The following is a 23731-nucleotide window of genomic DNA, read 5'->3' on the forward strand; positions in this document are numbered from 1 at the left end:
TTGACTGGAAATGGGCACAAGAAAACTTTTTGGTTTAATAGACATATTGTATACATTGATCTTGGTGATGATTACATTTGTCAAAATTCAGAAAGCCATGAACTTGAGACTTGTGCATGTTACTGCATGCAGATTACACCTCAATAAAGTACTGTTAACATACAAAACTTCTAGTTGCTAGCCAGAAACTGATTTCTGGACCCACTAACAAGCTGCAACCTTCAGTTTGATAAACACTTGTCCACGAGATCTGCAAAAATGGGAAAATCAGGCCATATGACTAACTTATATATCCTCCAAGCCTTGCAGAATTCTTCTGAGTACAATTTTAGAGAAACTTCTAGAGATAAATAAAAATGTCAAATATTACTGAATTTCAAATATGACAGTAATTTCAAATACTACTGAAAAATTACAACGTATTAGGCACTGAAAAGGCAGAGTAGATTTGGCAGTCAACAAAGTCCCTGCCCTCTTGGATCTTATATTCTAGTGGAACAGAATTCAGCATTTCCATCTTAGTACTTCTGATTTACTCCAGATCAGACTCATCCTTCCTGATCCTCTTGTCTGCATGTATCAGCTAATGGTCAATGTTCTGAATGCAGTCCATATGTCTCCACTCTTGTGAGGCTTCTCTGCTGTGTGGTCTCCCAATCACTTGGCTGAACTACTGACTCTATAAAACAAATGTTTTGTCTATGATAGCTCTGATTATTAAAATATTTCAGCACCCATCTGAGATAGTAAAACATATTTTATCGAGTTTTCCTGTGTGAATCCTGTGATGAAGGAAAGTCCTTGTCACCCTCATCATCAGCATGGACTCGCTGATGAATGATAAGACTTGAGCTCCAACTGAAGCCCTTCCCACACTCCTCACATTTGTATGGTTTTTCTCCGGTGTGAACTCTTTGATGGGCTTGAAGGTATGAGCTCCAGCTGAAGACTTTCCCACATTCCTCACATTTGTATGGTCTCTCTCCTGTGTGGACCCTCTGGTGGGCTTGAAGGTAGGATCTCTGTCTGAAGCGCTTACCACACACATCACATCGGTATGGTTTTTCTCCTGTGTGGACTCCACGATGTGCCAGAAAATTGGAGGCCCGACAGAAGCCCTTCCCACACTCCTCACATTGATAGGGTTTCTCTCCAGTGTGGCACCTCTGATGGGCTTGAAGCTGTGAACCTACACTGAAGCCCTTCCCACACTCTGCACACTGATATGGTTTCTCTCCAGTGTGAACTCTCTGATGCACCTGAAGGCTGGAGAACTGACTGAAGGCCTTACCACACTTCTCGCATTTATAGGGTTTCTCTCCTGTGTGGATTCTACAGTGTACATTAAGATCTGAGCTCCGACTGAAGCCCTTCCCACATGTACCACATTTGTAGGGTTTCTCTCCAGTGTGGCCTCTTTGATGGGCCAGAAGATTTGAGGCCTGGCTGAAGCCCTTGCCACACTCCTCACATTTATAGGGTTTTTCCCCTGTATGGACTCTAAAATGAATGTTAAAATCTGAGCTACGACTGAAGCCCTTACCACATGCATCACACTGATACGGTTTCTCTCCAGTATGGCCTCTTTGATGGTCCAGCAGATTTGAGGCCCGGCAGAAGCCTTTCCCACACTCCTCACATTTGTATGGCTTCTCTCCAGTGTGGCTTATCTGATGGGCCTGAAGGTGTGAACCCACACTGAAACCTTTCCCACACTCCTCACACTTATAGGGTTTCTCTCCTGTGTGGATTCTACAATGAATGTTAAGGTGTGAGCTGTAACTAAAGCTCTTGCCACATGCATTGCATTTGTATGGTTTCTCGCCAGTGTGGATTCGCTCATGAGCCTGCAGTCGTGAACGCCAACTGAAGCTCTTCCCACACTCTTCACACTTATACGGTTTCTTTCCAGCGTGAACTTTCAGATGAACTTGAAGATATGATCTCTGACTGAAGCCCACCCCACACTCCTCACATTTATAGGGTTTCTCTCCCGTATGAACTATCAGAGCTTTACAATGTGAGCTTTTCCCAACATTCCTCCCACACTCTTCATATTTGTATGGATTCTCTCCAGTGGGAACTCTCTGATGATGGTGAAGATGTGACCTCTGACTAAAACTCCTGTAACTTGCATCATTTGTGTATGATTTTGCTCTACTGTGGACTCTCTGATGGGCTTGAAGACTTGAAAACCGACGGAAGGCATTATCACATTTTTCACATTTGTAGGGCTTCTCTCCTGCGTGAGCCCTTTGGTTAATTTGAAGATGAGGGCTCCAGCTGAAACTTTTCACACAATGTTCTCCTTTGTAGGGTTTTTCACCAGTGTGGACTCTGTGAACTTGAAGATGGGAACTCTGATTACTGACTCCCTCATCTTTATAGTGCAAATCATCTCGTTTTTCCAACTGGCAGCCTGTTCTTTGAATATTTACCACAGAATCTTGATACTTGATTAACTCTCTTGTAATCTGTTGCCAGATCTGGGAGCAGAAAAGCTCTTCATGAGGCAGGTACCTTAATCCTACTTCTTGAAGAGTCTCCATCTCTTTTAGATTCTTGGCTCCTAAAAGGATAAAGAAAATTTGGAGATGGGGCATGTGAATAATGTTTTGTTCCAAGATGTCAAGTTTATAAACTTGGGCCCATAGCCTAAGGCTTCATTGAACCAGGAGAAGGTTCCATTGCCTACTGCATAGACATCTGAACAAAGTGGCCCTGTTCAAAATGTCTAGTAAAACTCCTACACATAAATTTTCAAAAACCTTTGCCTGGGATTATTTCATTGGAAGTTTATTCCAAGGTTGGGAGATGTTGAGGCACTGTGCTAGTTAGAAAGACACATTTTTCAGAAAATACCTTATCACCTAAGTCAGGGCCCCCAACCCCTGGGCCGTGGATCAGTACCAGTCCGTGGCCTGTTAGGATCTGGGCCACACAGCAGGAGGTGAGCGGGAGGCCAGTGGGCATTACTGCCTGAGCTCTGCCTCCTGTCACATCAATGGTGACATTAGATTCTTATAGGAGTGCGAATCCTATTGTGAACTGCGCGTACGAGGGATCTAGGTTGCGTGAGAATCTAATCTTATGAGAATCTAACTGAGGTCTGATGATCTGAGGTAGAACAGTTTCATTTCAAAACCATCTCCCCGACCCCAGTCTGTGGAAAAACCATCTTCCAACAAACCAGTCCCTGGTGCCAAGATTGGGGATCACTGACCTACATACCTAAAGTTCGAGTGCAAACAGATAGTGGTCCTTTACCTCTTGCTAGGAAATAGCCTCCATGAGAACACCTGGGAGAAGAGGTTTATGGTAATAACATACATTATTCTAAAACCTGATAGCAATTAAAGTTTCCATAACCACCAGGGGGGTTTCACCATGTTGGTCAGGCTGGTCTCAATCTCCTGACCTCGTGATCCACCTGCCTCGGCCTCCCAAAGTGCTGGGATTACAGGTGAGAGCCACCGGCACCTGGCCTTCTTTTTGTTTTTTTGAGACAGAGTCTCACTCTGTCACCCAGGCTGGAATGCAGTGGCGCAAACATGGCTTGCTGCAGCCTCAACCTCCTGACTCAAGTGATTCTCCTGCCTTATCCCCCCAAGCTGCTGGGACTACAGAAGCACACCACCACACCTGGCTAATTTTTGTATTTTTTTGTAGAGATGGGGTTTCACCATCTTGCCTAGGCTGGTCTCAAGCTCCTGAGCTCAAGCTATCCACCTGCCTCAGTCTCTCAAAGTGTTAGGATTATAGCTGTGAGCCCCCACGCCTGGCCCAGTGATGCCTCTTTATCACTCAATATCAGATAGTAAATTCTCCCCATCTACATTACACCCCTGGCAATTTCCATTCACCTGTTTTGTTTTGACAAAGCACATATTACCCTCTGACAAACTATATATGTCCCTTATTATTTTTTATGTCTCTGTTGAATGGATGTTGCCATCCATGAGAACAAGCATTTTATATCATTCACCACTTTATCATCACCCAAGAGCTCTGCCTGACTCAACACAGTGTTCAATAGATGTGTTGAATAAAAGAATTCCCACTTGTCTTCTCTGGGAGACTTTGAGCCAAATTACAAAAGTGAAAGAACTTTTTCAAGTAAACGATGCATAATGGGAAAGGGACTGGAAAGAGCGATTCTTCTGGGAAGTTTAAAGGTTTCACCAGATTCAGGGCTAAGTGGATGGTGCTGATAAGAAAATCATGCTGATCACAAAATCATGGTAAGAATTACTTAGGAAAAAAAAAATCATAAGGCAGAAAAGTGGCCAGGGGATCTAGGGACTGATTGCTTCTAAAATTTTTGTTCTCTGATTTTTCCTTTTTCAAGTAGGAGTCAATATTTAGAGCCTCGGGAATAATGTTTTCTCTGAAAGCAGACTATAAAAATGGATGGATGTAAATATATTTTTCTATATAGATCACACCATTGTTTTTCAAACTGAAGGCTAGGACTATTAGTGAGTTGGAAATAAATTCAGTTGCTTGTGACAAGCATTAACAGAAAAGAAAAATATTAGACGTGTTTTGTAAGCAAGAAATGTATTTCTCTGCATAAATTCTTGTTTAAGGCCACACGCACACACCTACCCATATGTGAATGTTTGTATTGTTTATGATATAAAATGTATTTCTTATTGTAACTCATACTAAAAAGTTTGAAACCTCCCAGTCTAAATGATTAAGAAAGGTATTAATTTCTTAATCAAACAAATTGTTCAAATAGAAAGTTACATTGTAATAATGGAAACTTGGGAAACAGATAAATGTGTTTCCTTTAAGTTGAAGCCTACATAGTTTGTCATGTCTGTATATATTTTGCAAGTTTTCACTTTTATTTTTATTTATTTTTTTTGAGATGGAGTTTCACTCTTGTTGCCCAGGCTGGAGTGCAATGGCGCGCTGTAGGCTCACTGCAACCTCCACCTCCCAGGTTCAAGTGATTCTCCTACCTCAGCCCCCCAAGTAGCTGGGATTACAGGTATGCGCCACCATGCTCAGCTAATTTTTGTATTTTTAGTAGAGACGGGGTTTCACCATGTTGGCCAGGCTGGTCTGGAACTCCTGGTCTCAGGTGATCCACCCACCTCCGCCTCCCAAAGTGCTGGGATTACAGGCGTGAGCCATCATGACTGGCTGCAAGTTTTCACTTTTAAATGTGACTTTTTTTGGTCTTCCTGAGAATGTGTCAATTTGAGGAGGGCAATTTCCCTATTTTGCCCAGGTTATAATGTTTCTAATTGAAAATGATATGTTAGGCCCTTATTACAATGCAGAGAAAACTAAAATCTACCTTCTTTAGTATATGTTTATTTAATGGCTATCTTCTATAACATTTATTTGCTTAGTGGCTAATTTTGTAGAAAATAAAGGCATTGCCATACATACCATATTTGAATAGGGATTACTAAAATGATAAGTAATATTCTTTTCTGTAACTCTCTTTGGAAGAGGTGGATGGTTGCCACAAAGAAAATTTTTAAAGGGAAAGACTTAAAAGCTATTCTCTAAACATTGTTTTTTCCTTGTGTAAAGTGTTTTTGGGGACCTGCCTAAAAAGTGGCTATGAGAACTTTTATTCTAAAAAGTAGTTCTTCACCAAGTGAGCAAGATTCACTATTAACGGCTACAGGAAAGCCACAAGGGGGAAGTGATACTCAATTTGATTACAACTAAAGCTAAGCTTTCATTAGATGTGAGTGCTATGGTCTCAATGTGTGTGCCCTTGCCATTTGTATGCTGAAATCCTAACTCCTAAGGCATTAGGAAGGTGATTATGTCATGAGGGCAGATCTTTCATGAATAGGATTAGTGCCCTTATAAAAGAGGCCTGAGAGAGATTTCTTGCCCCTTCCCTGTAAGGACGCAGCAAAGAAGGTGCTGTCATTGGATCAGGAAGTGGGCCCTCAGCAGACACTGAATCTGCTGGTGCTTTGAACATGGACTTCCCAGCCCCCAGAAATGTCAGAAATAAAATTCCGTTGTTTATAATTCCCCCAGTCCATAGTATTTTGTTTTAGCATCCTGAGCAAACTAAGTGGGTTAATGAATACAGATCTTCATATATCCAAAAGCACCCAATAAATTAGAATTAGATTAGATATTCATCAGGGGGAAAAAAACTGTTCTAGACTATGCCTTCGTCACACATTTTTGTTTGCCAACCTTGGAATATCTCCAAGACTAACAGAAAAATGTCCAGCAGCCCCAGCCCCTCCTCACCTGAGGAGTTATCTCTCTGGGTTGCCATCTTCATCACCCACAGCTTTTCTTCTCTCTCTAACTGTGGTAGACCATCTGGTGTGGACTGATGCCCTGTGAAAAGGCAAGGACATAGGTTTATAATTAATACATCAGAAGCCAAAATTACTCAAAATTATTGTCCTCATTTCATCGTCTTCAGGACATCAAACTTAGTGTTTTCCACACTTCTAATCATGACCCATTGGAGGAAGTATATTTCATGCAAAGACCCAAGATATGCAGATATAAGTATAAATTACTGGAAAAAAAAATGTTTTCATCATACCCCCTCCATTGTCTCTCACATTCTTCTTGGCAACAGGACATAGTTTTTGCTGCAATGTGCAGTTATTGCCAAGTGCTCTGACATTTTCTACCCCATTTTATTTCATTAAAAAAACCAATGGTACAATTCATCAAATGTATATCAGGACCCACTAACTGGAGATGACCACAATTTGAGAAAGGATAAAAGTGTATAGTTGTCATGCTGTCAATTTATGGTTCATTAACAAAATACACACTTTCGCCAGGGGAGAAAGACTTTAAAAATTCCATATCTGTCTTATGATGGATGATTAGAAAACTGAAAACCAGTTCAAGAGCTCCAAAGCCCTGTATACCCAAGGACAGAGAGACAATAGAGGGAGCCAATGTTCAGTCAGAGAATGCCTGTCCTCACCCACTGAGACCACATTCCTGAAGTTCTCCAGCATCACATCTTGGTACAGCTTCCTCTGGGCAAGGTCCAGCAGTTGCAGCTCCTCCTCAGAGAAGACCACAGCCACGTCCTTGAACGTCACTGCCTCCTACAACATCAAACACACTCCACCTAAATCTTGGAATAAAGGTCCACTGGAAAAGGGATAGCACTGAGAAATGTGAAAAAGATGTGTAGGGAAAGGTGTCAGATTCTTAAGAGACCATACTCAACTTTACTACAGTTAAACACATATAAAGTGTATTATATTTTAGAGGTTTTTCCTTTTCATAATAAATGCTGTAAAGAACAACTTTTTGCATAGATATTACCCACCTATTTTCTTAGGTAAGTTCCAAGAAGTGAAAAATCACAATGTCAAAGAATATGCAACTTCCAAATTATGATGTATGACAGATTTTCTTTTCAATTTTTCCCTATCTTATCCTTCCCCCAAGATAAAGTAAGTATCATTGATTTTCCATACCATAGATAACACTGAATATAACCAATTTTTAAAAAATCCTAGGCAATCTGTTCAGTAAGAAACAACTGGGTTTTTTGGTCTGTAATTAACTAGTAAGATCATATTTTCATATATTTACTGGACATCTTTATTTTTCTTTGGTATCTCACCTGTTACTGTCCTTTTATTGATATTCCATTTAGAATTTTATCTTATAACTCTGTAAAATTTCTAGTGATGATTTTAAGTCATTTTTTAGCATATACGTTGTTGTTCACCTACATTTTGCTGGTGTTTTATAGCTTTGTGTTCAGGAGTGTTTCTTAAACTCAACACTATTGCTGTCTTGGGCGGGACAGTTGTCTGCTGTGTGGGGGTGTCTAGGGCACTGTAGGGCGTTTTGCAGCACCCTTAGCTTCTACCTACTAGATGCTGGTAGCACCCCCGACCTGTGGTACCAGGAATGTTTCCAGATGTTGCCGGGTGGGGCGGGGGGGGGGGGGCAGTGGGCGGTAAAGTCACCCATGATAAAGAAGCACTAGCATATCGTATTGGTTTTTTTTTTTTTTTTTTTTTTTTTTTTTAAGACAGAGACTTGCTCTGTTCCCCAGGCTGGAGTGCAGTGGTACGATCTTAGCTCACTGCAATCTCCACCTCCTGGGTTCAAGTGATTCTTGTGCCTCAGCCTCCCGAGAAGCTGGGAATACAGGCGTGCACCACTATGCCAGGCTAATTTTTGTATTTTTAGTACAGATGGGGTTTAGCCATGTTTGTCCAGGCTGGTCTCGAACTCCTGACCTCAAGTTATCCACCTGTCTCGGCCTCAGAAACTGCTGGGATTACAGGTGTGAGCCACTGTGCTCGGCCAGCATTATCATACTGTTTTAACTTTTCATATGAAGACTGTTCATCCCTGGAGCCCTGCACATTCAGGTGCCCTAAATGAATGACAGTGGTCATAGAGAAGAAGAGGCCACTGGAGAGTGAATCGAGTAGGGGCAGTATTAGCTAAGGCATCTTCCACTAACCAGGACAAGCTAGGCACCCACACAAAAAGGGCCAGGTCCACTAAGTGGAGAATTCTTTTACTTTGCCTCTCTCCAGTCAAGTAAAAATCCTGGAGTCTTTTGAAATCAGTTGGATCTTTGGTATCCTATGTGAAACTAAGCAACTTTCCACAATTCTACAATCTTGTTTCTTTGTAATTAAAATGCACATGAGACCAAGTACTGCCTCATAAAGTTGGTTTGAGGAATAAATACAGTAAGAGAAGTATCTGGTAAGTCCTCTTGTACTGCTAGACTTTTAAAATTAAGTACATTATTACTTCAATAAAATAAGTTAACATAAGAGTAAAAGAATACGGATCAGTAAGTAAACATACATAGGGTGTAACTCAGGCCTGGGTAAGAAAAATCTAGCTTTCTTACGTGGAAATATCTAATAATATTTTCTCTAAAATCAGTGGCATCATGTCACACGATGTCATATTTGAATCATTGACATAGGAACTACCCAAAGTACCACATATCAAAAGTACTTTTTCAATATAGTGTTTCTATAACATTAAAAGTAAATAATAGCAAAACTCCTTCAAATTGCTTTTTGGAAAAAATGGTTATTTGTGGGAAAACTGTAGTAACAATTTTCAGTAAAAATTCTAAACTACCTAAACATTGATGAATGAGGAGAAAAGTTATCTCACATACACACCACAGAGTAACATCAATTCAAGGGACTATAAAAATATGGAGCAAGTAATATTAATTAGAAAAGGTGTAACTTGAACATTTTGTCTATACAATGCTTATAAATACGCAGTTATGAATACATCTGAGGAAAAGAACATGGAAAATCAAAACAGTTGTTTTGTAAGGGAAACAGTAGGAAAATGAGAGATTTTTATTGTTACTGACTTTTCTATTCTATGCTTATTTATCAAATTATAAAGTCATAAAATAAAGCAACAAAAATTAAACAACACAAAAGTAAAAAGCAGCAAGCATCTGGCACACAAGAGGTTCTCAAATGTCTACCGTTCTCCTTCATCTTCCTAACAAAGAGAATAAGGTGTGTGTAATCTTTCCGAAATGAGATGACAATTATTACGGAGAAAGGGAGGTCCAACTCACCTTAGACTTCGTCATTTTGTCCTCCTCCTTCTGGAGAAGTGCCAAGTCTTAAGAGGGAAGGAGAAAACATGGGGGAAGGAGAAAAAAGCCATGAGAGTTTGGCCAAAAAAAAAACCATAGCTGTTTTTTTGTTTTGTTTTGTTTAACGTGAAATAGCAACAGTGTTCCTTCCTCGGGCTGGCTTGATGAACAGAAACTAGGCTGGATTCCAGATACTACTTGTCCCTTTGGCTGTAAGACCCTGGCAGCAAGTGACCTGCCCGACCACACAGAGTATGCCCCCAACATAATTTCTCCTTGTGGCTCTCAGGGTATGACTGATTCTAGGGAGAGTAGAAATTGAGAGTAAAATACCCAGATTAAGAGTATTTGGCCCCTCTGGAGCCAAATGCCTAGATTTATGGCATTGCTATTTATTCGCTATGAAATCCAGGACAAATTATTAATATCTCTGTGCCTCAGTTCTTTCATCCATAAAATGAAGAGATTAACAATGAGAGAATTAACAATCTCATAGGATTGTTTACGAATTAAATGAGGGAAAAAGCTCAAAGAATATTTTCAGAGTACCTTATTTCTTAGCTGCAGAAAAGCACATAACATTCAGTAACATAAAACCTGTGCTCATTAATGGTTTCTACCAATAAATTCTTTGGTTTTTTTTTTGTTTTTTTTTGAGAGAGGGTCTTGCTCTGCTGCCCAGGCTGGAGTGCAGTGGCACAATCATGACTCACTAAAGCCTTGACCTCCTGGGCTCAAGCGATCCTCCCACCTCAGCCTCCCAAGTAGCTGGGACCACAGGTGTGCACCACAATGTCCAGCTAATTTTTTTACTTTTTGTAGAGACGAGGTCATGCTATGTTGCCCGAGCCAGTCTCAAACTCCTGAGCTCAAGTGATCCTCCTGCCTCAGCCTCCCAAAGTGCTGGGATTACAGGTGTGAGCCACCACACTCAGCCAATGAATTCTTTAGTAGAGGTTTTTTAACCTCTACTTTAACCTCGCCTTTAACCTCTGAAATACCTGTTATTCTCTCTTGGTTCCCCATACTTAATTTGAGGCTTTTGCAATAGTATTTAAGATTACAGTGGTCCTTCCTATCCATAGTTTTGCTTTCTGTGGTTTCAGTTACCTGAAGTCAACTATGGTCCAAAAATAGGTGAGTACAGTGCAGTAAGATATTCTGAGAGAGAGAGAGAGACCATGTTTATAGAACTTTTGTTACAGTATTTTATCATTATTCTATTTTATTATAAGTTATTGTTGTTAGTCTCTTACTGTGCCTAATTTATAAATTAAGCTTTATCATAAGTATGTAGGTAAAGGAAAAACATAGTATATTTAGGGTTCAGTAATATCTGAGGTTTAAGTCATTCACTGGGGGACTTGGAAGGTATCTGCTGTGGATAAGGGGGGACTACTGTACATAGATGACTGCTTTTTTTGATAGTAAAATATGTAACATAAAATTTACCATTTTAACCATTTTTTAAGTGGTTACATTCAGTAAGTACATTTACATTGTTGTGCAGCCATCACCACTATCCATCATCAGAATTTTTTATGTACCCATTAAGTAATAATTCCCCATTGCCCCTCCCAGCCCCTGATAACCACGTTATCTCTATGAATTTGACTATATGGACTGGTTTCTAAAAGGTATAAGACCTTGCAAAATTTGGCTGTGTAGAGTGGCTCATGCCTGTAATCCTAGCACTCTGGGAGGCCAAAGTGGGAGGACTGCTTGAGGCCAAGAGTTCAAGACCAACTTGGCCAACAGAGCGATCTCTAAAGAGAAAAAAAAAAAATCTAAAAAAAAAAAAAAAGACCTTGCAAAATTTACTTTAACAGTAGGGCCTTAAAAAGACTATCACAGAGACAGAGAAAATTTAATAAAAAATCATGACTCTGCAAGATTTATGCAACTATAAATTAGATAATGTCACTGAAATTAACAAGCTATAGGAAGCACAATAATAACAACAAAAATGGTGATATTTAACTAAATACATATTAGGGACCTTATGAAGAACTTGGCACATGATGTTTCATTAAGGTACTTCACACATACCTGTGAAGAAGCTACTGTTGTATCAGTTGTGTGACCTTGGTCCAAACACCTAAACTTCTGTGCCTATGCTCAGCTATAAGAAGGGAAATGAAAACAGGATGTTAATCATAGGATTACTGTGAGGAATCAATGAGTGAATTTATGCAATGCCCTTGGCACAGTACCTGGCATTTTAGGGAGTTCTCAACAGATGATAATGACGACAATTGTATCCATTTAACAGGCGAGGAGGCTGAGGCTTGGTGAGGTCAAGAGGCAGGAACAGTACCTGAATCCAGCTTTCATACCAGAGCCAGTATTCTAAATCTTGTCTCTCTGTTGCTTCTAAAGACAAAAATAAGCAGATGGGAGTCTAAGATCTCATGGAAGGAGAAATGAGGGCTCCAGAGTTAGGGGTAAAAGACAGACACAGAAATGGAGATTGGACTCTGAAGCCAAGGGAGCTGCTTGAGGGAGTAGAGAACAGAGTTGTGAACAGTCTAGACTCCAGAACCAGCCCACCAGTACTGGAATACAGGCATCTCCAACTTGCTAGTACTTTGTGCTCTAATGTCTAATCTATAAACTGGATATAATAATAATACCTACTTCATAGGAAGGTCAGTGAAAGTGACTAAGTATACACAAAACATGTGGAACAGTTTCTGGCAGCTTAAACAATCAATAGAAGTTACACATAAACCCATGCAGATGCTTTACATGAAACAGTCAGGGAGCCCCTCCCTTGCTGCTGTGGACCAATGTCTGTGTCCCCTCAAAATTCTTATGTTGAAGCCCTAATGTGATGTTATTGGGAGGTGGGGCCTTTAGGAGGTAATTAGGTCATGAGGGTGAAGCCTCCGTAATGGGATTGCTTTCCTTGTAAGAAAAGCAAGTAACCTAGCTCTTTCTCTCTTCCTCCCAGGAAGATACAAGACAACAGCTTCTGCGAACCACTAAGAGTGGCCTCATTAGACATTGGATTTGCCAGTGACTTGATCATGGACTTTCCAGTCTCCAGGACTGTGAGTTATAAAGGTTTGTTGTTTAAGCCACCCAGCCTATGGTATTGTTTGTTATAGCAGCACAAATGGACTAAGACACTCACGGAGTCTGCAGCTTCACAGGGCTTGATGATGGGGAAACATGGGCTGGATTCCAGATTCCACTTGACCCTTCAGCAGAGAGCCTCTGCACAGTGAAAAATGGAGTTCTTGTAGCTCTCAGGGTATGATTCTGATTCTATGGAGGGTGGAAACGAGTAAAATACCCAGATTAAAAGCTTAGTATTAGTTAATTACTGCTTGATTTATTAGTAAATTATTCTTAGTTCTCTTACTTCAGATAGAAGAACCCTTACTATTGAAAAGGGAAACATAAAACCTTCCAATCTTAGAAGAAATACTTATTTATTTATTTTTCTGAAATGGAGTCTTGCGCTGTGGCCCAGGCTGGAGTGCAGTGGAATGATCTCAGCTTACTGCAACCTCAGCCTTCCGGGTTCAAAAGATTATCCTGCCTCAGCCTTCTCAGTAGCTGGATTATGGGCACCCACCACCATTCCTGGCTAATTTTTTTTGTTTCTTTTGTTTTTTTAGTACAGATGAGGTTTCACTATTTTGGCCAGGCTGGTCTCGACCTCCTGACCTCAAGTGATCCACCCGCCTTGGCCTCCCAAAGTGCTGGGATTATAGGCGTAAGCCACCACACCCAGCCTGAAATACTCTTTTAGAATTTGTAATTCACTTTGTTCTAACTCTATATTTGCCCAGCAACCTCTGCTCAGTAAGAATGTTTTGCAGGGGATATATTTCCATCGCCTCGGGAAAAAAAAGAGATAATAGCAAATCAACCATCTGTCTTGTGATGAATGTTTATTCAGCTTTATATCCCAAGTACCTAAAACAGTTCCTGTACAAAGTAATTGCCCAGCAGAAATGACTGAACCCACCATCAGACATGGAGAGGCATATAGGGAGACTAGACTAGTTGGTCTAAGTCTCCCTGAGACTGACTCCAGTTGGGAAGATTTGGAGAGCAAGGGTTTTATTTCCAAATTTTTCCTCTAGGTCTTTCACCATATTTGCTGTCCTTGGGCAAGATCAAAGTCATCTTTGGAAGGAAAAGCATCTCTGGATTTTGTTAAATACCATCTTAGGAAAGTACTCTCTGCTCTTCAAAGTCAGCGACGACATGAGTCACTGTTACAGAACCCACAGAATGTGTCCCTTAAAATATTGAGAATGAACACTATTTTACTGCCTGCATAATTAGCACTAGACAGGTGAATTTATTACTACTTCATTAAATAGATGAGTTTATTAACTCAGTGAAGACTTGTGGGAACCTTACTAAAAGAGATGCAATTCCCCAGCCTCAAGATGCTCACAGTCTAGTGATGAGGAAGCTGGCAATTCCACTATACATGGCTAAATGCCAGAGTAGTGCACAGCATCCTTTAGCGGCATGAGGAACGGGCTCATAAGCCCACAGTGGAATGCAGGGGGTTCTACACAAACGTAGCTTAATCTGAGCCCTGGAGGGTGACTGAGCTCTATTAGCCAGAGAATCCAAATCACTATAAAACTCCCAGAGAACAAATGTCATGATGTGAAGACAAATAACAGGCAGAAAGAGATGGGCAGGAAGGCAGAATTCAAACCATGATGACGTTCAAGTCACAAAATTATCTGCAAGTCAGCAGGAGAACTGAAGGACTTCTGGAAAGGAGAGTAAAAAGATTCCTTTTGTGTTAGAAACAGATTACCCTCTCGGATGGGAGGAGGCTTGAAGGGGAGGAGGCTAGGGCCAGAGAGACTATTAGGAGAGCCACACTAAGAAACTCTTTCTTCTTTATTCAAATGTCACCACCTCAGAGTCTCTCTCTAGCCATCCTGTAGATAATTTCGGTCTCCTAACTGCACCCCAACACTTCCTATCCCTCATCTCTGCTTACTTCTTTTCTCTAAGCCCTTATTCCTCTCTAACATCCTTCTAGGTATTTACTTACTTATATTCATTACACTTGTCTAATGTGGAGTTTCGTTACCTGCTCCATCCCCAACACCTACTAAGTTGCTACAAGCATTTGGAAGGAACCCAAAGATTTGCAGAATGACTACTTTAATGACTCAGTGAATAGTTGATAGATACACCATGTGGATCAGGGCCTCATTATTTATCACCTGAACCATTCATTCAACATATGATTGTTGAAGGGTCTACTCTGTGCCAGCCAAGGGTCCTAGATGTGAAATATACAGCAGTGAACAAAGACCTTGATCTCACAAAGATGATATTATAATGGGCTACGAGGGCATAGCAAACCCCCAATATATAGCGAGAGACACTTTTAAGAACAATAGGGCAGGGTAAAGAAATAAAAAGAGATGAAAGGAGGGGCTGTCACAGAATAAGTTTTTGTCATGAAAGATTTCTCTTATAAGACCTCAAATATAGGAAGAGAAAGCCATGTAGATATCTGATATCTGAAGGCATGTAACTCAGCCCTGAAGAACATAGAACATTTTTTTTTTGTTAAAAAGCCATAGGTCTGGTATTTAGCAAAGACATGGAATCAACCTAAATGCCCGTCGATAGCAGTCTGGATAAAGAAAATGTGGTGCATATACACCATGGAATACTATGTGGCCATAAAAAAGATGTCCTGGCTGGGCGCGGTGGCTCATGCCTGTAATCCCAGCACTTTGGGAGAGTGAGGCAGGCGGATCACCTGAGGTTAGGAGTTCGAGAACAGCCTAACCAACATGGAGAAACCCTGTCTCTACTTAAAAAAAAAAATACAAAATTAGCCAGGCATCGTGGCGAATGCCTGTAATCCCAGCTACTCAGGAGGAGAGGCAGGAGAATCGCTTGAACCTGGGAGGTCGAGCTTGTGGTGAGCCAAGATCGCACCATTGCACTCCAGTCTGGGCAACAAGAGCGAAACTCTGTCTCAAAAAAAAAAAAAAAAAAAAAAAGATGTCCTTTGCAGGAAGATGGATGGAGCTGGAGGACATTATTCTTAGTAAACTAATACAGGAACAGAAAACCAAATACCACATGTTCTAACTCATAAGTGGGAGCTAAATGATGAGAATACATGGACACATAGAGGGGAACAACAGACACTGGGGTCTCCATCAGAGGGTGGAGGGTGGGAGGAGGGAGATGATCAGAAAAAATAACTCATGGGTACTAGGCTTAATACCTGGGTGACAAAATAATCTGTACAACAAACCCCCATGACACAAGTTTACCTATATAACAAACCTGCACGTGTACTTCTGCAGTTACAGAAGATCAAGGATGGGACTAAGAACCTATTTCTACCAATATCCCAGGTGATGCTAATGCTGCTGGTCCCTAAATTACAATTTGATAGCATCAGTTAAAACAGCTCTCTAGATATTTTCAGACAGACTAACACTTGAGGTTTTCACCTCCAATTTTTCTACTAACCCCAGTATACTATCCTATTGCCTAAGGGCAAAAAGAACTAAAGAAGGTAAAAACAAACTGCAAGCTTCTCTTTCTCTCTGATACTAACAAACAGGAATGAAGGTTTGTTAGGATCAGGAGTGCCAAGATCAACTCTATGCTCCTAACATTAACCACGAAAAAACCCAGGCCACTCATAAAATACTCCCTATAATGACAGCAACTGACATTTGGAGCAACTGACTGACTGCCTACCAAGGCACTGTTTACATAAATTCTTCACATGTAGTATCTCATTTGATTTTCATAACAATGATAGAGATTGAGAAAATAATTATGCCCATTTTACAGACAAGGAAATAGAGGCACACAGAAGTAACTTGTTCATGTTTAACAAGTGGCCAACAGAAAAGTCAGGATTTTCACCCAGTGCCTTATCTACTAGAACACTGGCTGCACCAGGCAATGAACCCAGGCAATCTGACACCTGTGCCCATGTTCTTAACCGCTCTACAGTGGTTCTCAAACTCTGGTATGCATCCACATCAAAAGGCCTGAGGTTCCATGTGCTGCCTTGATACCTTTGAGACTCACAGGGCCCTGAAGGCCTAGCCGTGAGCTCCCGGCTCTCTCCAGATATGCCCTCTCAGTGGGAAAGGATCCCTGCCCACCTAGTTCCTCGTGTGTTAACCATGTTTTATGTACTGGCTATTTGATATCTGCTATTCCTAATCTCTCCCTAAGTCTGCTGAATCACAGGGCCAGACTAACAACCAAAATTATTTGCATCTTCCCTGCAAGCAGCTTTCACTGGTGGGAGAAAGACATATTACAAAAGCATAGGCCCCAGTTCCTTTCTCTGTCTGCTTCCTGACCCTTGCCTGTAGTGGGCTTCATGTGGTCTGGTGTGGTGTGATGTACCAGTGGAACTCTAAGTATTAAAATACTATTCATTGGCATTAATCTCTCCATGTTGTCACTCAGCCACTTTTATAAAATTAAGACTTAGGCACAATTCATCCTATTTAGCCAGACCACCTGTACCCCACCAGGTCCTCCACATAACAGGTTTCGCCTCCCTGCCAGCCTGTAGAATTATCCAAATGGTCAATGAAATCTTCTTGCAGGAACCAAGGGTCACCCTGCTACCCTCCTGTCACTACAAAATCAACCTACCATGGCCCCTGTTGGTTCAATCTATTCTCAAGTGCAAGTCCCCTGGGCTGTGAATATGTGACTAATAAACTGCTACCAACCTCTTCTGCATAGGCTGACTGTAGGGTTTGTGTGTTCAGCCACCTCCTGCCAGTTCAAGTGATGTCTTAGTCCATTTTTGCTGCTATAACAAAATACCACAGTTATAAAGAACAGAAATTTCTCACAGTTCTGAAGGATGGGAAGTCTAAGATCAAGGCTCCAGCAGGTTGTGGGTCTGGTAAGGGCCTTTCTGCTGTGTTCTCACGTGGCAGAAGCGTAGGGGAAAAGGGGGATGGAGGAATGCTGTGTCTTCATAGTCTTCATATGGCAGAAGAACAAGGGAGGTGAACTCTCTCTCTGAAGCCTCTTTTATAAGAGCATTAACTCCTTCATGCCCTCATGACTTAATCACTTCCCAAAGGCCTCACCTCTTAATAACACCACAATGGGGATTAAGTTTCAATGTTTGGGGGACACTCAGACAGCAGCAGGTGGGGGAATCCCTCCTTCACCAATGGGGTGAATAGGTGACCAGAACCCCTGAATTACTAATAAAGAACACAGAAGTTCAAGCTCATAGAAGCAGTGTAGGGCCTGGGTCTTATGATTCTGATGTGACCACAGTTCAAGAACCACTGCATTATTCTACACTGCCTCTTAAAGAGTTGACGGAACTGTCCAAGGGCACCCAGGAAACCAGGGGCATGGCTCTGCCTGGCACTCAGGCCTACTGATTATCAGCTCCCTGCTCCTCTCCAGTATAAGATGCCCCTAGAGCTCTCTATAAGAGGAAAGGGCTGCAGAATGACTGGTAATGCCTCTGGAGGCAAATTCTCAGAATGAAAGGGGAGGCTTCCCTTAGACCAGTGCTGTCCAACAGAAATATAATGCAGGCAAGCTATTTGTGTAATTTAAATTTTTCTCATAGCTACATTGAAAAAGGTAAGATGAAGCAAGTGAACTTAATTTCAACAATATATTTTCTTTAACCCAACATATCCAAAGTATTATCCCCTCAACTTGTAATCAGTATAAGAATTATTGAGGGATTTTACTTTCTTTTTTCATACTAGATCTTTGAAATCTGTTGTGCCTTACCATTATAACATATCTCAATTCAGACTAGTTACGTTTCAGGTGCTCAATAATCACATGCGGCTAATGGCTACACTATTGGATAGTGCAGGTTTAGACCTTTTTATTAAGGCAATATAGACTATATAATCATCTCACAGGGACTTGCTAAGCTCAAAAGACAGCAAATTAGTTGTAGGTTTCAACAATCACTATCATAGAAACTATGCACATTTGTTTAAATATGTAACAGAATTAAAGTATCCATAGAAAAAGTGGAAAGTGGGGAAGAAAAGAATACTTAAAAATATACCTTTGAGGCTGGGCACGGTGGCTCACGCATGTAATCTCAGCAGTTTGGGAGGCCCAGGCGGGTGGATCACGAGGTCAGGAATTCAAGACCAGCCTAGCCAAGATGGTGAAACCCCGTCTCTATTAAAAATACAAAAAAATTAGCTGGGCGTGGTGGCGGGTGCCTGTAATCCCAGCTACTCGGGAGGCTGAGGCAGAGAATTGCTTGAACCTGGGAGGCAGAGGTTGCAGTGAGCTGAGATCGTACCATTGCACTCCAGCCTGGGCAACAGAGTAAGACTCTGTCTCAAAAAAAAAAAATGTATATATATATATATATATATATATATATATATATATATATATATACCTTTGCTCCTTCAATAACTTGTTGCATTTTTCAACTTATCTGTAGAAGATGAAGGCCAGCTTTAGTCGATAATACACAGAGGACTTACTACATGCGACGCACTATTTCAAACATGTTACATATCTCTTTTAGTCTTCACAGAAACTTTACGAGGTAGTTATTAATATCATCCCTACTTAACGGGTAAGAAAACTGAGGCACAGAAAGGTCAAGTAACTTGCCCAAGGTTATTCAGTCACTGAGTGTTCCAACCTAGCTGCTGAGGTTTGATTCTGGCTCTGCCCCGCTGATTGTGCCACCAGTTCATCTGTACAGTTAACTTGTGTGTGTGTGTTTGTTTTTTCATCTTTAAAATCAGAATAAAATAGAACTGTCATAAAGAACAAATAAGCTAGTGCATGGAAAGCACTAGAAATTCTCCAAGTCATAAGAAACACCCAACAAATGTCAGCAGTCCTCATCAGAATCTCCATGTGATAAATATTAAACCTGGCCAGGCATGGTGGCTCATGCCTATAATCCCAGCACTTTGAGAGGCGGAGGCGGGCAGATCACTTGAGGTCAGGAGTTCAAGACTAACCTGACCAACATGCCAAAACCCCGTCTCTACTAAAAATACAAAAATTAGCTGGGCATGGTGGTGCACGCCTGTAATCCCAGCTACTGGGGAGGCTGAGGCAGGAGAATTGCTGAAACCCAGGAGGCGGAGGTTGCAGTGAGCCAAGATCGCGCCACTGCACTCCAGCCTGGGTGACAGAGCAAGACTTTGTCTCAAAAAACAAACAAACCAAAAAACCCAAAAAACTGAACCTTAATAGTGGTCTGATTTGTCTTTAAGGGAGTTTGTTTTAGATCTTGACAATATTATCCACAATTGTTCATCAACTTTTGAATACCCTGAAAAAGTTGATGGATTCTACAGCCCACCAAACGTGAGATAACAGACAAGGACTGTGGATAATCCTTCTATTTTGTTCTCTAATTGCAAGCTGTAGCGCCCAAAATCCAGATGCCTGTTGGAGAGCTACATGAATCACACTTACTCACTGAATAACTCCTCTTTGCAAACCTCTTGCTGGGTACTCTGAGAAGAATATGATAATGTCCATGAAACAGAGGTCCCTGAAGTCTAATGGGAGAGAGATAGGAAACCAAGAGTTATACGCCAGTGGCAAGTGCAACTCCAAAAAAGCAAAGAAAATCAATCATCTTTCTTTTCCTAATTGCAACTCTTTCTAGCTTTCTCACATAAGTAGCATTCTCCTAGCTGCCAGGAGTGAAAAACCTCAGAGTTACTGTTAATATCTATTATGGGCTGAATTGTGTGTGCCTCTCTCAAAACGTTAAAGTCCTAACGCTCGGTATCTCAGAAATAACTGTCTTTGGAAATAGGGCCTTTAAAGAGGTGATGAAGTTGACTTACAGCAAGGGAGCTCACGCACACAGAGGGGAGAGGCCTTACAAGACACCAAAACTGGTGACACCTTGATTTTGGACTTTTAGCCTCCAGAACTGTAACAAATACATTTCTGTATAATCCAGCCAATTTGTAGTATTTTCTTATGGCAGCCCTGGCAAATGAATATAATTGCCCCTCCCTTGGCCTTCATATATAAACGATTAGTGAGGCCTAGCATGGTGGCTCACACCTGGAATCCCAATACTTTGGGAGGCTGAGGTGGGCGGATCACTTGAGGTCGAGTTTGAGACCAGCCTGGCCAACATGGAGAAACCCAGTCTTTACTATAAACACAAAAATTAGCAGGGCGTGGTGATGGGCACCTGTAAAGCCAGAGGCAGGAGAATTGCTTGAACCCAGGAGGCAGAGGTTGCAGTGAGCTGAGATCGTACCACTGCACTCCAGCCTGGGCAACAGAGCAAGATTCCATCTCAAAAAAAACAAAAAACACAATTAATGATAATTATTAGTTTTTAAGCCTTACTGACTCATCATCTGGGTTTGTTTTAAAATACTCAAGGGAAAAAAAGTTGGTGGGAGAGGCAATAAGATTAGCAAGAATGGAAGCAGGGTGACTGTACATAAGAGTTCATTATATTTGGGTATGTTTGGATATTTCCATAGTAAAAAATAAGGGAATAACAACCCACTATGAATAGTGTGATAACAATTTCATAAAACACAGACAAAAACACATTAAAAACTGCTAAACAGAAATGCATTAAAATGTTAATAATTATCTATATCCTAGTATTAAGGAAATTTGTAATATTTTATATTTCTGTATTTTCTACATCCTGTACAGAGAACGTGCATCTCTATGATCAAAATATGAACTACTAATATTGCTTAAAATTAAATGAGAATTCTTTCAAAATTTTCTAAAGTCTAAACTCAACCTTGCTTTCAAAATCTTCTACAGTAAAATTCCAACCTCCCTCCCCAACTTGATCTCAAATGGCTCCTCTGCAGCCAGTTTCCTATGATTATTTATATGGATCATTTATCTATTTTATTTCCTAATTCTAAGTTGGGATTTCAAACTGTGAGACCAAGGGTATTCAGATGTAAGGAACCCAAGTCTAGGACACAAATCCCACTGTTCTTACTAGCACTGTGATATAGGAGAGTAAATTAGGCTCTCTCCATTTCCTCATCTGTATAATTGGTGTAATAACAGTACCTACATCACAATACCCACATCACCTTTGTAAGGTGAACAGAACCCACAACACAAGGCCTTTGTGAAGGTTCAGTGTGTTAGTTTTTATAAAGCCCTCAGAGTGATACTCAGCACCCAATGTTTAACTAGTGTGACTAATATTCATGTCACATTTTCTCCAATTATACAATAACGGAACACTTCTGTAGCAGAAACATTTGCAAGGAATGAAATACCTTCTCGCACTCGGAACAGAAGAGAAAGGTGAATGCTAGGTCCTGTCACAGTGGGGCTCTGCTGCCAGGAGCCAGGATGCTCTCCCTCCTCTCCGCAGCATTCTTTCAGAAGTCAGGGCAGGGGAAGGAAAGGAGGCTGGGAGATTGCACGATCTTGTCTGAGATCCTGGAAAATCCACAGAGGATAACTCCAGACGCCACCTGTTGACTGATGCACTCTTTCTTAAAAAACGGGTCAGGCATAGTCCAAGAACAGCCTCCTTTCCTGCAGGAATCAGAAAGAAGAGCCAGGCGCTTGCTGAAAAATGAATATTTTTTATTATGATCGTTTTAATATTAACAGCCAACATGTTGCCACATTCCTGTACTATTCCATACACATTTTACTTGTACTATATTACTAATTGTCAAAACAAATATATAAGGTTAATATTCCCTTTTGCAGAAGAGGAAACTAAGACCAGAAACTAAGCACCGAAAGATTAAGTTCTCACCCAACGTTACACCGCTAGGAAGCGACAGAGCTGTGGGAGGTGGGGGAAGGGGGGTCGGGCCGCTGAGAGCCCAGGAGACCCTCAGACGCCTCCCCATTCAGGTCCACTTCCAACCTGGGGACTCCCGAACCGCCCCGAACGCAGCAGCTCCGGATACAGTAAGGCAATCAGCTGCCCAGCCATTCAACTCCGCCCTCCGCTGCTCGCCGCAGCGTCTTTTCCTGCTGACCGAAGTGCGAGCCCTGCTGATCCTACGACCAAGCCATAAAAGTTAAAACAGGTCGCGGAGTCCCAGGACTCACTGACTTCCACGAGAGGAATGAAGGCCGCGCTCTCAACCTCTTGCAGCGGAAGTGCCCGGGAGAGCAGGGAGCTCTGGAACTACATTGCCCAGCATCCCCGGGAGGAACGGAAGCCGCTGCCCCGCCCCCTGGGCGGAAGTGCGGGCTTCGACTCCCACGGCAGAATCGTATTTCTCAGAATCCCCAAGGGGAGCGGGCTTCGTGTTCTCGTCCTCAAATAGCCGAAGTACCACCGAACCCACTGAGCACTGGGGTATAGGTTCCTATTTCCCCAGGGGAGCAAATAACAAAGCCGCGCTTTCCCAGAGCTGAAGTGCCCCCAGAAGTCTGGACCACACGTCCCAGAATCCTCTGTAGGGCTGAGCTTCCCGCCAGCCTGCAATTTTCCTTTTGAATTAGCGGGGGGAGTCTAAGTCATTGCTTGTAGAGCTCAGCCTGCTTTTTCCTTTTGCCATTGTTCCCTTTTATACGTGACAGAAGTTGCGAATATGAAAAAAAAAGGAAAATACAAAGGAATGCTATGTGTGAGCTAAAAACAGAGGTGATAAAAGAGGTGGCCAGAGCCGCCCAGAGCAACAAGCCTTTTTATAATACGGGTATGGATTCATCTGTGATTAAAAATGCTCAAAAAAGGAGATGCAATCATCCAGCAGGACATGAAACAAAAGCAGCAAAATTCTCCACTTTTCTTGCGCTTAGTTTTCTTTCATTCGCAGGATACTGAAGAAAGTATTATAGTATTGAATAGGCTCTATCCTATATAAAATCTTGAAAACATTCAGTTCAGATTAAGGAATCACATCACTTCTTGCTCTCAGAATCAGGAATCTGTAAAGGTGTCTTATGATTTGACAAAGTGTCTATGAATATTCAGTAAGGAGAGGGAGGTGAAGTGAGGGATTAAGACATGAAGTGCAAAAAATACAGAAAGCTATACTATTCACTTTTCTCCTAGGTAGAAACTAAATATTTTTCCAACTTTATTATGAAAGGATAAAGAAGAAAAAATGGAAGTTGACTACATAGGAGTAGCTGTAAACATCTGAACAATGTTTAATTTAGGCTGAGGCAGGAGACCAGCAGGGCGTGATTCCAAGA

General features: G+C 41.4%; 1 protein-coding gene across 50 annotated transcripts; it reads right to left on the reverse strand.

Annotated features, from left to right (window-relative positions):
* ZNF45 (zinc finger protein 45) lies at positions 1–22711 on the reverse strand. 50 transcript variants are annotated; one of them, XM_063801797.1, is made up of 13 exons: positions 22332–22711; positions 21838–22135; positions 20028–20109; positions 18633–18751; positions 17305–17387; positions 12717–12850; positions 11794–11953; positions 11630–11702; positions 10691–10741; positions 9560–9606; positions 6944–7070; positions 6241–6333; positions 1–2569 (listed from the first exon to the last, which is right to left on the reverse strand). In XM_063801797.1, exons 10-13 carry the CDS (start codon positions 9572–9574, stop codon positions 759–761), a joined length of 2046 nt encoding a protein of 681 aa, XP_063657867.1. In that variant the 5' UTR covers positions 9575–9606; positions 10691–10741; positions 11630–11702; positions 11794–11953; positions 12717–12850; positions 17305–17387; positions 18633–18751; positions 20028–20109; positions 21838–22135; positions 22332–22711; the 3' UTR covers positions 1–758. The 50 variants fall into 50 exon arrangements, with proteins under 50 accessions (XP_063657867.1, XP_063657887.1, XP_063657865.1 ...); XM_063801817.1 differs by having other exon boundaries at positions 17305–17384; positions 20024–20109; positions 21838–22102; positions 22638–22700; XM_063801795.1 differs by having other exon boundaries at positions 20024–20109; positions 22446–22700.
* Positions 22712–23731: the final 1020 nt, after the last annotated feature.

The sequence above is a fragment of the Pan troglodytes genome, chromosome 20 (genome assembly GCF_028858775.2).
Source record: "Pan troglodytes isolate AG18354 chromosome 20, NHGRI_mPanTro3-v2.0_pri, whole genome shotgun sequence".
Taxonomy (NCBI): Eukaryota; Metazoa; Chordata; class Mammalia; order Primates; family Hominidae; genus Pan; species Pan troglodytes.

Bases quoted from the DNA above. Each gene is read 5' to 3' on its own strand.
- ZNF45 (XM_063801797.1), bottom strand. The intron at 6,334-6,943 runs GTGAGGACAGGC...GCCTTTTCACAG, and splicing joins CAGGAATGTGGTCTCAGTGG to GGCATCAGTCCACACCAGAT. The intron at 2,570-6,240 runs GTGAGGAGGGGC...TTATCCTTTTAG, and splicing joins CCAGAGAGATAACTCCTCAG to GAGCCAAGAATCTAAAAGAG.